This window comes from Pelodiscus sinensis, chromosome 9 (assembly GCF_052426305.1).
Source record: "Pelodiscus sinensis isolate ZL-2025 chromosome 9, ASM5242630v1, whole genome shotgun sequence".
NCBI classification, from domain to species: Eukaryota; Metazoa; Chordata; order Testudines; family Trionychidae; genus Pelodiscus; species Pelodiscus sinensis.
Window position 1 is genome coordinate 61484635 of NC_143060.1, and position 14613 is coordinate 61499247.

Below are 14613 nucleotides of genomic sequence, written 5' to 3' on the forward strand. Positions count from 1 at the left end.
CATTATATATATTAGACACACACAGACACCCAAACACCAACATATATATGCGCAAGTACATACACACGGGTTAATACATGCTCACCCCTATACCCTACACGAACAGGCATAGCCACACATCTGCATCTAGTGTAGCTCTAGTCTCGATTTAGGGTGCTCGGCGTGTTCCAGGCCCCCCCGCCGCACACAGCCTGTGTCTACACTCCCGGAGCGGAGTCCCAGCTTAGCCCGGCTGACACCGGCTTCAGTTCCAATTATTTGACAAAACAATCGCCGGGGATCTCCCCTTGCCCCTGCAAGCAGCTCCCCCACCTGTATCCACGAAGAAATCCCCCGGCGGTGACTTGCTCTGGGGGGTCCCCATCTCTAGCAACAACCTGGGGAGATGGGGACACCGCTCTCCGCCCTCTGCCCGAGAACTCCCGTCTGCGGGCGGGTTCCCAACTTCTCCCAAGTGGATCCGGTGGCCGGCGCAGCATTTTGCTGGCCGCCAGGAAGACTGTTTACTTCCCACGAGCTGCCTGGCTGCTCCCCTTTCCCAGCCTGCGCCCCCACTCTGCGGAGCCCCCCGGGCACTTCCTTCCCGCTCCTGCTTCTCGCCCTCCGACTAGTTTTATAAAACAGAGGCAACCCGCTTTCCCAGCCCTGGGCAGGAATCTGTCCCCAGGAAGATCCCCCCCGTCTTACCTTGCTGACACACACACTTTTTGGGCCTCTCCCCAGCTCACAGTGCCGCTCACCCCCCTCCCTGCACCACGGAGGCTCCTCTCATTGCCAGTTTTCTTTATTATGAAATCGATGAGGGGAAAAAAAATGCCTTACGTTGCATTGGCACGCCAAGAATCTCTGGAAGCCCCTTGGCTGAGCCTTCTGTGGTGAGCGCTGCGCTTTGCATCATTTTATTGAAACACGGGGGGAAAATAAAAACAAACGGCCCGTTTATCTCGCTAGGAAAAGAAAACAAAATAAAACATGAAGTTGAAAGTACAGTCAGGGCGGATCCGTCTGCACGTGCAGGGGAACCGGGGCGGCCCTGCTGTAGCCCTGGTCTGGCGCAAATCCCTTTCGGTGCTTCTATCCCGGGTTAGCGTCTCCTGGCTTAAGGGGGTGATGCTGCAGCAGCTCTTTTCGCTGGAATGCCGGTCCCCTGAAGGCAGGTTTGATTCATTCACACTGCAGGGAGTGAGCGTGACGTCACTTTCCGCAGGGAGGCCCCGCCCCCTCCAGCCAATCCCCTTACATCATGTCAGAAGTTGGGGCGGAGACAGCTCCAGCCTAAGGACAGAGCGCAGGTAACGAATGTTGGGGGCGGGGCCGCCTGGCGGAGTGGGCGCGGCCTGCGCCTTTGTGGGCGTGGCTACCTGGCATTCAGCTCCTCCCCTGCCCTCAGAGGGCTATAAAAGGCAGCGGAGGCAGCAGGTGGCTCACAGCTGCCTTGTCCTGCTGGCTTTGCGCAGCCCTCCTCTTTGGTCCCAGCGTCTCTTAACTCCGGGGGATACCCCCCGGTGACAATCGCAGCCCACCTTACTGTCCCTCGTGTCTCTGTATTCCTGCTGCGGCATTTCAACCCCCCTTCCCTTCACCCTGCGGCTTACCCGCCCGGAGCTCAGCCCCATGCAGCTACCCCGAGCCACCGGACCCTGCAGAACCTGCTGCCTTCCTGACGAAACGCTGCTAGACATCTCGCCACCAGCCCGCCGCTCGTTCCGGCTGGGATTTGCTCCCGTGGAGTCTGGAAGAAAACCAAGCTCTTCCTTTCCACCGGGCTGTCCCCGTTTTGCAGCGCTCCCCTCACTAAAGCGTCTCGCTCCCTTTCTTCTCCGCCTGCTCTTGTCTCCCTTCTAGCGGCTGATCGAGCTCCCCTTTATCCGAATAGTTCCCGAGGTTTTATTTCCTCCTTTCCCCACGTCGCTACTGTGTCGCTTCGCAGCCCACCGCCTCGCGGAACAATTCTCTGGTCGCTATTTCTCACCGCGCATTGGGCTCTTGTTTGAAATGAGCGCAAGTTGCGTTGTCACCAGCCTCACCCGCGTTGAAATAGCCGCGTCCGTGCCTGGGATGCGATCCCTCCCCTGGCTGTTCGTTGTCACTCTTCCCCCCTTAAAAACGGTGCTAGTCATCACGGCCGTATTGGGGCTTTCAGGGCCGGGAGCTCCCAGACTGGCGCAGAAACGGCTTTTAAAAATAGCTTTAAAGTGTAAACCAATTATTTCTTCCACATATACATTAGAACGCCATTTTTAAACATATCTCCAGTGTTAATCTATAAAACAATATCCTGTATCATAAAGCCTCAGGACCCAGGCTGGCCCCAGCCCAGGCTACGCATGGAGGCTGGACGACTGATCAATTTCATCTAGTTAATTTCAATCATTACCCAGCCAAACATCCCCCTCCCCTCGCGCAACGCTGCGTTTGGAATCGCGTTGCTTGTTCGCTTCGGCGGAGACCAGACCTCGCTACGGGCACGGCGGGGGCTGTGTCCCCCTCTTGCTTCGCTAGTCATTGGGGGGGCTGGCTCGACTCCCCCCCCCCCCCCCCGGGAAGGGGTCCTAAGCAATACAACGCTCCACCTTAAACACGGCACTGTGTGCTTTAGCTCCCCTCCCGTTGCTCCTAATGGCAGGCTGAGTGCGGGTTGGCGGGGGGGGGGGGGGGCCTTTGGCAGCGCGTTGTAGGGGTGAAGGGATAACAAAAAAGTCCCGAACTAATGCCCGGCTGCCTGGCCTGCCCCTGCTGCGTCTTGGGCCATCCCCCGGCTCCTGCCATGCAGCGCCACGCCGAGAAACGTCCTTTGCGGGAGAGGCGAGAGCAGGGCTCGGTTCGTGGCGACTTGTTGCCACAAAACCAAACATCAGGCGCCCAGACCGGCAGGACCAGGCGTTCCCCAGCCTGATCAGCTGGCGGAGCGCAGCAAACGAAAAGTAGCCGCCCGCCCTGCTCGGGGAGGAACGGACGCCTTTTTTGGGGGGGTTAACAGCGGATTGGACAACTCCCGCCCGAAACCGACCAACCCCCCCCCCCCGCCGGGGTTTGAACCCGCCCCAGCAGCGCCGGAACGAGCGTCCTTCGCTGTGCCCGGGCACCTGGCCGTTCCCACCGCAAGGGACAGATCCTCAGATGGCATCGGGGTCCTCGCTCGGCTTGTGCCGGGGCTGGGCCTCGCCTGGAAGAAGCCCGCGTCGGATCCGCCAGCCAGTCCCCAGGCTGTTAGTGATCGTAATCCGGAGGCGTTAGGAGACACGCGGAGCGGGCAGGGCACGAAATCATAAGCGCCGAGAGCTGCGTCTTGGAGGACGCGGCGCACCCAGCATCGGGCAGGAGACTTTGAAGACCCACCTGGCCGGTACGTTCGACATCGGCTCGCCCCGGGGCGAGCAAACACGGAATAGGCTGGGATGTAAAGACGGGGAGTTACTCTCTGGAGTGGGTCAGAACCGGCCAGATTTTGCCGGGAGAAATAAAGAGGGCAGATTTGGATGAACACGCAGGTCTTTTTAAATGAATTGTTTAACAAAAAAAATCACAAAAATATCGATCCCATGTTTAGACCAGCTTGAAAGCTGGCTGACAATTTCCAAATCTTGACCAAAAAAAAAGCCATTGAAATATCAATATTTACCTCACTATTCCCCCCCCCCCCAACATGACCATTTTCCCATCATCTCTCTTAATATCCTTGTTTACCTAAACCAAGTACTGGGGACCAGGGAGCAGAGAGCGACAGAAACCACCCCAGGAACAAGGTGCGGGACACAAGTCCCAAGAGGAAGAGCCAGATAATTCACATATAAGTAGGAAGCCAGCCCCAGTGATCCAGGAGGTTCAGGAGTTCACGTGGGAAGTTACAAAAGATGCATATGTGTTTTTATCGTAGGTATTTATTTCATGTTCATTGCTCGTGGGGTTCTTTAATCAGGACATTAACTATAATAATAGCTCTGTATCACTTTTCATCTATGACAAGAATCAGAGGGGTAGCCCTGTTAGTCTGAATCTGCATAAACCATGAAAGCATAAGCTTTCGCTCCAATAAATCTGTTAGTCTATAAGGTGCCACCGGACGTCTTATTTTTCATCTGTGGGTCACCAGATGTTTTACAAAGGGAAAGAAGAACCATCTCAATGTGCAGGTGGGGAAACTGAGGCACAGAGCAATTATGCAACTTCCCCCAGGCAACGGGGCAAGTGGCAGAGCTGACACTTAATTTCTAGTGGGCAGATCCTCAACGGGGTCCCAACCCTGATGACTCCCAACATGCAACATCCAACTTCCATGAGTCCAGGGGTCAGGTGGCAACCACCAATTCAACAAAAATAGCGTGTGGTGACAATGGCAGTTAAATGAAGTGGAGGAAGGAAAAGGGAGACACAGCCCTGGATGTTAAAAAGAAACAAGAGAAATCACTCCAGTGGTTGCACAAGAGAGTTTGGAGATGTTTCATTGCTGGAGAGCTTCTGTGTGTGGTTACACTGGTCCCCATTATGAGAGTAAGCACACCACACTTCCCCAGTTCCCTTTTAATTCAGGGGGAGGGAGAGAGGAAGGTGACAAGGGGTGAAGTTAATTCCTGAAGAAAAATCATTGACCTTTAGTGCAGTTAAATACCAAAGGTGAATTTGGTCCACCTGATTTAAAAAGAGTAGGGAGAAAATGCAGAGAATTTCTACACAAGGAACCTAGGGCATTATATATGTGGGGTTCTCAAACTGGAGGTTGTGAGTGACCCCTCAGAGGGCTGGGAGATTATTACATGGCGGGTTGCAAGCTATTAGCTTCCATCCCAAACCCCACTTCATCTCCAGCATCCATCACAGTGCTAAATATTTAAAAGGTGTTTAATTTGTCAAGGGTGTCACATTCAGAGGCTTGCGGTGTGAAAAGAGTCATCAATGCAAAAGTCTGAGAACCACTTGCGAGTTAGCTAGTGGAATATCGGCATAGAAGAGGTCGCCACATGTTGACCTTTTCCTGTGACATAATAGACAATATAACAAGGAAGAACAAAATGCCAAAGATAGTGGGAGGAAAATGCCCCAAAGAGTTTCTTCATTGTAGAAGACAATAGAGACATGCAACATCATTTCTATCAATATTATTAATACTTATGCGCTAGCACCCGCTATGTGGGAGGTTACTATCAGCGATAGATTATGTTGGTGAATTGCAGAAATCAATGCAGCAGATCCACACCTACTTAGTGACATCCCGGGATTGCAGATGGGGAACATCTCAAAAGCTATGTGTGTGTGTGTGCATGTGTGTTTTGGGATTCCTATGGGACATGGCTCTGAAAGATGCAGGGAGATGGCCTTTATGTTAATTCCGTAGCATGCATCCACTAAACTGGTACGAAATCAGACTATTCCAGATGAGTTCAGCTGGATAAAGTCTAGGAGAAGGGCTGGGCAGGAGAAGGAAAAGCCTGTGTGTGCAGGCAGTTAAGGAGAGATGGATTAGATGCATAAACAAACCAGCAGGAACTACTAAGAGGGCAAGGGGGAGATGACAAACCGAGTCTGGGAGAACCCCTTCTATGGAAGGAGGAAAGAGCTAGTCTGCAAAAGAACTCGCTCAGTGGCTCTGGAATTGTCTCATCAGGGAAAAATACACATGAAACAGGTGGTAGCTGAGAGAGGGAGAGGGCAGGAGAGGAGGAAGGGTATGGAGTCAAGTGGCGGCCAAGCATAAGAGATCTTAAAGTTTAATAAATGTTGAGTATTCACAGGTATATGGGTTTTCCCCAGCATGTATTCCTTATTTTCCTCAAAGTGAACACAGGATTAATGGGTACACACTTCTGCTTTCTGCATTGATCTCCTTCCGTGGCCCTGTGAGGCAGATCAGTGTCATGAGCCTGATGTTTCAGATGGGGAAACTGAGGCACAGAACGATCCAGTGACTCTCCCAGGCTTGCACAGTCAGTCTGTGGCAGAGGCCAGAGAACCCAGGTCTCCTGAACTCTAGTCCAGTGCCTTGAATCACAAAGACCCTTTCTCCTCTCTAAATTGATCGCCAAATCCCTGCTAGTAGAAATACAAACCCTTGCATGATGTAGGATCTAAGAGTACATCTACACTGGATGGCTGTTTCAGATACCTATTTCGGGATACCCCGTGACATGAGGGTTAAGGGATGGCTCGAAATAGCACTTTATTTTGAAATTTGGCGCTGTGTAGAAGTGCCACATTTCAAAATAAACTATTTTGAAATAGAGTCGAGATAAGATACACAATTTGCATAGTGCATCTTATTTCGAGTTTAGGGTGCTGTGTAGACACACCCTTAATGACCCTTCCTATTCAGTCAACTAGAGGAGAATCCATTCATATTTCCTAATCCTCTGTTAGCAGAAGCACAGTTTAAAGGAATGCTAACTCTAGCGTTACATAAGTAGGCTAAGAAGGAATAGATTTATATCGGTAAATGTGGATTAACATTGATTTCACCACACACTACTCCTGCAACAGGCGTATGGCTTCAAATGCAACTGTTGCAGAAATCCAACAGGAGTAGTACATGCACAAACCAACAAAAATATTTCCGTCAATAATCACCCAAATTTATAGACAGGCAAAGTAAGAAAAATGCAGCTTGAGAACTTACTAAAGTTTGATTTAAAGCTATTTACTCAGCGTCTACTTGTCGTTAAATAATTGTCTGCTCCCTGTTCACCAGAGTTTCCTGCAACTGTGACAATTTAAATAGATAAAAGTGCTTAAACTCTTCATTTTGAACAGTGGTTAAAAATTTAAATAGATACGATTTTTTTAAAAATTCATAAAAAGTTTTGCAAAGTATGTACAGAAAAATAACACCTCTTATTGCAAAAATTTTTTTTTTTAAATAAAGTGCATTAAACAAGGCAAATAAGAATGCTGCATTGCATGTGCAGGCCACTCCAGTAGGAGTCTGGTGGTGAAGATGATAACAACAGCTCTGATTGTTAGCAGAGGTTAATTTAACTGCAGGATCAAGATGGAGTCCTCCAAAGCTTTGCAAAGAACTCCACCCCTAAAAGATATTGAATGACAACACCTTCAGCCAGTGAGGCATGGGCAGAATGATGACATCATCAGACCTCCTCCTTCTGGCTGTACATAACTGTGGGAGCTCAGTACAGTGTTACTCAGAAGTGCTGGAGGCCCCAAACACCAGTTAAGTTAGTGAGAGCGGTGCGTGGTTGGCTCTGCTGAAAGTCAAGCCCCGAGGAAACACCGAGAGTCGATTCAGCTTTGTGAGCTCATGACATGCACCACAGCCAGGGCCTCCCAACTCAAATCTGATGACGCAAAGAGGAACCGAGGGACACAAAACAGGTCCGCATTTCAAGGCTGGTGGTGCTATTTAACACCAATTGTTGCTGACTTTAAAATGAGTTAAATTGCCCGACACACAATATACTTCCCCACCCTGCAGATATGGGGCAGGTGTTGATGTGATTGGTGAATTTATCACAAGCCTCTCCTTGTCATAAGGGTATGAAACTCATTAGAGCTGGGACGATGAACTTTATTGCCTGGACCCAGTGCCCTGACCTGGGTGAAGAAGGGTACACCCCCCCGATGCGCGACTGGGGTCTAGATACTGTGATTGTAGGAGTCATTGAGGCACTCATCTGCATTCTGCCAAGTAATAGGGACATGCAAATGCAGACTAGCCAAACTCTGTTGGACAGCCGCCTACGAATAATAACTACTCGTGAGAGCTTGCCTTTCTGACGGGCAGGCACATCGTCCAATCAGCACACAGGAGTCAAACCACCACCTCTTCCAGGCAGTCAGCGCTACAGGCAAATCTCTCAGAGAATTAAGCCGCAGTCACGGAAAGGCCATGGGATCTCTGTGCTAATCTAGGTGGACCCGAGCGGCAGTCTTCCAAGTGCAGGGAGATTTAGAAGTCAGGTGGGGGGAGCAAACCGCCATCTCTCGTCAGCACGGTGGGAATGACGCTCCAGCCTGGCCCGCCCCTCAGTCGCAGTAAGACCCCCCTCCCTCAGACAGACACACAAACCACTTGCGGTTCAGAGAACGGCCGCCTCTTGAGGACAAAGCGGCGTCTCTGGGCCTCGTGCAGCCGTCTGACGCGGGGCTCTCAGTACAAAACAGACAGCGAGGGGACTAGAAGGCAGATTCCTCAATGCAGATGTAAAAGCTGGGCTCCGAGCACAGCACAGCACGCAGGCTCAAACCTGTCTTCCTCCCCTCCAAGATGCCCGTTCGCATTGGGAACCCGTGTCCCTAATTATTCCAGGGCTGGTGGAAGCCAGCTCATTCTTCTTCGTCTTTCTTGCTGTCTGGAGCACAGCTCCCGCCCCGCCCCCTTCTCCTCGGGGAATTCCATTTTCATTCAGTTTTCTGCTTTGCGAGATTGATATAGACCCCCTGCCCTGGTCCATATTACTCATCGCAGCAAAGAAAAAGCAGAGAGGGCAATACAGAGCCAACCCTCAAGGGAGGTTCCTTCTTCCCCGGGGGAGCTTCTAGGAGCTGGCCAGTGAAAGAACATGATCTCTCTTCGCCCTTGTGTCTGACTGTCCAGGCCTTCCAGTCATCTGTCATCCAGTCCTCTCCCCCCCCCCCACCCTGTCTTTTGTCCCTTGACCTTCCCCTCTGGCCATCTGGAATGCGCACTCTTATTTTCCAGTCATCTGCCTGGCACAGCGCTGCTACCAGGACACAGGAAACCTACAACACAGGTGGCAGGCTGCGGAGAGCCAGAGAGACAAGAGATCTGGTTCTGGGGCTGCTGGATTCACCAGCAAACTCCCTCCTTTCCAGCAACACTAAGGGTTGGTTCTTGGTTGTTTGGGGGGATCCCATTTCCAAATCAAGCACAAAATCGTTGGAGGATTTGCTTTGAGTTTTGAAAAAAAGAGCAGTCGATTTTGTGGAAAGAACCCGGCAGTTTGTGCAAAGTAAAAAAATCTACCCCCCCTGCTCAGGAAAGCGTTGGCTTCACTCAAGAGAGGAGCAGCATCTCACGCTGCAGCAAAGACACCTGGGCATTCAGAGACGTTTTCCCCTTCCTTTAACATTACCAGGTCTGCAGCCACCAGCCCGCTGCAGTAGCAGAGTCGGGAGGCCGACCCCAGCCTGCCCTTATACTTTACAAGGTCACAGGGGTCCTCTCTGGTGATGGCGATTTTAAATAACTTCATTGTGTGTGAGAGAGGCTGCTCTTCTGGTTCTTATCCATCAAAACCAGCTGGGCATTTAACTGTGGGGTGGGCACTGCCTGGGGAGTTGGACGGCTGCATCCTCGCAGGTGTGGTGCGGACACACCCCGGAGAACTCCTCGGCGGTGTGGAGCTAGTTACGCATGGTTCCATCAAGGGAGAAATTCACCCCCATGCAGGGCACCAGCCCAAGGGGGCACTTTCTCTGCTCCACAATGGAGCTACGGCAATTTGTACCAACTGAAGATCTACCCCCAGGGCCTAAATAGTCAGGTGGGACTTAGGAGGTGCACAGTCTCTCTGCAAAGGCAGGAATTTCACCTATTTGGAGCTACAGTGTATCATTTTCTAGAGAGTTGCCCTTCCCTAATTTTTTTGGAGGCCTGGGAGAGAGCCCTTCCCTAATTTTTTTGGAATTATTAAAACTGAATAATTGCATGAAAACTGGTCCCATATTCTGTACTCTGGGTAAAAACTCACTTGTTCTTGCTGTTTATTCTCCACCAGAAGCCATAAACCTCTGCTTGTGGTTTCGTAAGTCTCTGCTTGTGACATCATAATCAAAAGTTTCAGCAGGCGATTTATGATGTCACAAGCAGAGGATTATGAGCTCACAAGGCCAGGATCATGACTTAAGGTAGGGAATGAGCAGAAGCCCAGCGTTCTTGTCAATATACAGAAGTGATAAAAGCAGACCTCCTCTGGAAACCCAAATTATTTTGTTGGGGTAGGGGCTGTTTGTTTTGGGTTTGCAAGGCAGCTGAACTGAGGTTTCCACTTCATGCATCTGATGAAGTGGGTTCCCAGCCCATGAAAACTGATGCCCAAATAAATGTGTTAGCCTTTAAGGTGCCACAGGACTCGTTGTTTTTGCTGAAACAAACTAACACGGCGACCCCTCTGACGCCTGACACAGTGGGGGCCTGTGACCCACTAGGATTTTCAATACGGCATGTAGCTGAGGGCAAACAGAGTTTACCCACTTCTCACGTGGGGAATACAGGGAGCTTAGTGGAGGTTTAGCAGAGGCTAATTTGCCTCCTTTTTTTTTTTAAACCCTCTACACCACGGTTGCAGGAATAAACCATACGAAATCTGCAAGGAAAATTTCTCTCGGAGTTTCCCATGAGGCACTGTTGGCTCCTGATTGCGAATTCTTTGGTGGAGCAACATATCTGCCTCTGTGTTTTGTCTAATGCTTAGCACAATCAGCCCTTGATCCAAATGGGGCCTCTAGCTGCTAATACAACTAAACAGGCCCTGCCACAGATGTGTGTATTTAATTTACATAGCTACACCCGCCAAAGGAGGAGTTGTGCGTGTGATTGTTCGCATTGTTCAGAAAACATCCCCGGCTCCAGGTCTGCAAGGGATTTCAGCACGTGCCGCACCATGTGCGTAAGTCCCTTGCTGAATCAGGGACTGTGAGAAGACAATTACACGGATGCCAAGCCAAGACTGGGAACACCAGAACCATGCAGGACGGTGAGAAGAGATCTGTAAGAAAAGAAGCCCAGCTAGAGCTGGCATTCTCAGGTCAGCCCGGATCAGGGTCCAGCTCATCCTAGCATGCACGGGTGTTGTAGGAGTGTCAGTCCCAGGGTATTAGAGAGACAAGGGACACAAGACCCAGCCCTCCAAAGACACCCCACGAAAGGGCACGTCAGGCCCCGTCTCCATTGCAGAAAGGCTCACGGATCGGTACCGCAATAAAGCCCCTTTCATTGCCAGTCAGCCACTGAAATCCAGCCCATGACGGAAGACCCCCCCCTCTCCTCCCAGTCCTTGATGGCTGTTTGCTGGCTTACAGGGCAGGAGCAAGGTGGTCTCAGATAGGTCCTGCTCTTTCTCTCAGCCATGGAACTTGCTGGTAGTTTGTGCCAGCTGCCAAGCACTGAATGGGCCTTAGAGGTTGGGGAGCTAGGGCAGACGGGGGAGGAAGCTTCAGTGCTGCTGCTTGGGGGGACCCGTGGGACTGGCTTCCAGGGCGATCAGCTGATCACCTTTCCCTCATGCTCAATCCACTTAGAGAAAGCCCAGGGTGGACAGATACTTCCCCAAGCCCCCAAGCACACACCTGTCAGTAACCAACAATTCAGAGAGCACCCTGCTGAGGTCAACCTGTGCCACAACCCCTGGGCGAGGAGAGAACGGCTCCTCTCCCCTTTCACAAGGGGGCTGTTCTCCCTTTAGGAGCCGCAGGGCGGGGGGAAGAGAGAGAAACCAGCCACTGACAACCCAAACCACCAAAGGGCACGGCTCCAGCGTGCTACAACAGAGCCAATGCGAAAATCTGCCTCCCCCGCCCGCAAAGCAGGGGCAAACGTTCACAGATGCAGAAAACAATCCAACCCCCTTCTAGCAGGAATCAAACGGCACCCAGGACTGGTCGGAGACAAGGGCTGGCAGGAGCAGCACGCCAGCGCCCACGGAGCCTCGGTGTACAGGAGCGCGGCGCCCTACCGAAACCACAGAAAGGGTCTGTCCAGAATGGTGCCACAGCCCCTCCCCCCACCGCGCCAGCGCCATCCCTTCGAAACCCCCTTCCGCTGCCTGGAGAGAGACCGAGCGCGGGGGAGCCAGGCGCAGAGCGTTCCCAAACCCCGGGGCGCGTCCGTACTCACCAGAGGCAGAGGAAAGAGGCTCCCGTTTCAGGCCCGGCAGAGCAGGAGGCTGCGCTGCGAATTGGAAGCAATGGAACGCTCGCTGGATCCATGATCTACGTCCGGATGCCGGGGGCCTTGGGAAGCCTCATCGAAAGGCCCCCAAACCGCGCTTCGGAGGAGGAGAGAGCGAGGCGGAGAGGGAAAGGGAAGAGCCCAGGGTCTCCCTGAAGAGAAGGGACGTTGATCCCACGCTGAAGCGGGGAAAGTGGCTGCGTGCGCCTGTCGGGAGGCGGGAGGGGAGCTGGAAAAACAACCTCCGAGAAAATTAAATTGCACTTGAGGGCAAATTCTATTAGGGAATAGCGACTGTCTCTCAACAGCCTGGGTCCATTTAGGAAATTAGCTGCAGGCCAGGATGCTCCCTGCAGGAGTTGGGGGAGGGAGGCGTCTCCCTGCTTCAAAGGCCTTTGAGTTGACCCAGGCGGTCCTGCCTTTATCCTTTTCTCTCCCGGGCCTCATCAGAGAGCCCCACCTGGCCCTGCTGGTGCTCCACGTTCAGCCCCGACTCCTACCTGTCTGGCTTACCCGGACCTGCTACCCCAGTGTCCCTCTGTTCTACGTCGCACCCGTCCCTCAGTCCCCATCCAAATCCCTCGGCCCCCGATGGACAGCTAGCTCCGCTCCTGCCAGGCCTTTCTGCTGCATGACAAGTCCCTTCTCCTAATCAGGTCCTCACTAGCCCGATTTCCTATCACTGTACTTCCTGGTGGCTCCAGGTCTGCTGAGCCGCTCGCGGTGAGCCTTCACGTACCACTGGACTGCGCCCAGTCTCCCAAGAAGAGACCTGGATCCGTCTCTTATTGTGAGAGAACATAACATCAGAAAGGCCATACTGGGTCAGACCATCTAGCCGAGTAGCCTGTCTGCCGACAGTGGCCAGCACCAGGTGGACCGAAGACAATGGACCGAAGACAATGATCTATCAATTTGTCTCCTGCCATCCTTCTCCAGCCTCTAACAAACAGAGGCCAGGGACACCATTTCTATCCCCTGGCTAATAGCCTTTTATGGACCTAACCTCCATGAATTTATCTAGCTCTTTTTAAAACTCTGTTATAGTCCTAGCCTTCACAGCCTCCTCTGGCAAGGAGTTCCACAGGTTGACTAAACGCTGTGTGAAGAAGAACTTGCCCATTAATTTCATTTGGTGTCCTCTAGTTCTTCTATTATGGGAACTAGTAAATAACTTTTCTTTATTCACCCTCTCCACACCACTCATGATTTTATAGACCTCTGTCCTATCCCCCCTCGGTCTCCTCTTTACTAAACTGAAAAGTCCCAATCTCTTTAGCCTCTCCTCATATGGGACTCGTTCCTATCCCGGCCCCTTTTCCACAGCCCAGGAGCACACCTACTTGCGCTCACCCCCCGCGACGCAGGGAATCAATCCATTGCCATAATCTCCCTCTTCAAAAGGCCCACCAGAGCAACCACACGCCAAGGGTGACGCCCAGAAAGAACCTCTGTTCACAGGTTACAGAGAAATTCAGTGCTGAGACCTCCAGCGGTCTCTTTCAGTCCTATGAGTGTATGAAAAGGATCTGCTTTAATTAAAGCATTGCTGTAGTATTCTGCAGTACTCCCAATTGCCCCCGGTCACAGTGTTTCGGACGGGGTATTGCAGCGTCTTCCTGATCCGTAGCACACGCACGCAGAGGAGATGGATACAAAGAACGCCACCCGGGCGGTCGCAGTCCAGCACCACTTTAGTTTTTAGACTACCGACGGGTGACACACGTGGCCCCCAAAACGGAGACAAAGCAGGCTGCTCCCTTAAGCAGAGAAACGCAACTCGCGCCCGCCTTCTGCCAGGCTGGCTGCCTGACTGCTGTGAGACCCAGATGCCACACTTCTCCACAGCCCCCCCATCCTGCACGTAGGAGCAAGAAATGCCAACACACCACACTTCCTTTAGCTCAGTGAAGACACGGGCCGCGACCTCACAAAGGCCTGTGCCTAGCTGCAATCCAGCAACCTCGGCACCTCCCTGACAGCCGCCCGGCGAGACAGAGCTGCTGAGCCAGGGACTGCCAAGCAAGCGCTGACTTCAGCCACCTTGCAGACATTTCTCCGACGAGCTAGCATTGCTGAGTCCGGTTTAGACTAAGGGGGTGTGTCTGGAGGGAGCTTAGCTCCTCCTCCTTAGCAAAGTCCCTCCCATCTCTTCTTCCAAGTAGAGAGAAATGCTTCTCCCTCACTAGCTGACTCAATGACCTCCTGGAGGCCAGCTTCACACCTGCTGCATGAGCAGGTGTAGAGCACCACCAGAAGCCCCCTGATGGCAGAAGGCGGTACTGCACCTAATAGTATTGTATATTAGAAATACTACACACCAATTATAATTTGCCTGACAGCTGGGGCATTATGGGTAGCACTTAGCTTCCCCACTTGTCCCTGGCTTGAAGAGGAGATGGTGCCCCTCCCACTCCATAACCATAAGTCCAGTGATTAAGATACTCACCTGGAACATGAAAGATTCAAATTCAAATCCCCACTCTGGTCCAAAAGGTAAATATAGCTGAACCATTTCGTGATAATAACCTTAATGTAATCAAATTTAAACATCTTTCTAGGGGGCAAAATACCAAAGAAATTCACCACAGTAGAATTTAACTTCAAAAAGAGGAAAGACACAAAAACGAGGAAGCTCATTACATGGAACTTAAAAGGACCGGTCACTAGAAAATGCTTGCAAACTGCATGGAAACATTTTAAATACACAATAACTGAGTCTCAGACTAAATGTATATCCCTGCAGGGGAAAAGAA

At 51.8% G+C, this 14613-nt stretch overlaps 1 protein-coding gene across 1 annotated transcript in view; it reads right to left on the reverse strand.

Moving 5' to 3' along the window:
* Nucleotides 1–977, reverse strand: part of LHX4 (LIM homeobox 4) — a 61304-nt gene extending 60327 nt beyond the window's left edge. Inside the window, exon 1 of the mRNA XM_006126940.5 lies at nucleotides 823–977. Within this exon, the coding sequence (XP_006127002.2) occupies nucleotides 823–898 (76 nt within the window). The 5' untranslated portion in view covers nucleotides 899–977. The remainder of the gene's footprint in view (nucleotides 1–822) is intronic.
* Nucleotides 978–14613: the final 13636 nt, after the last annotated feature.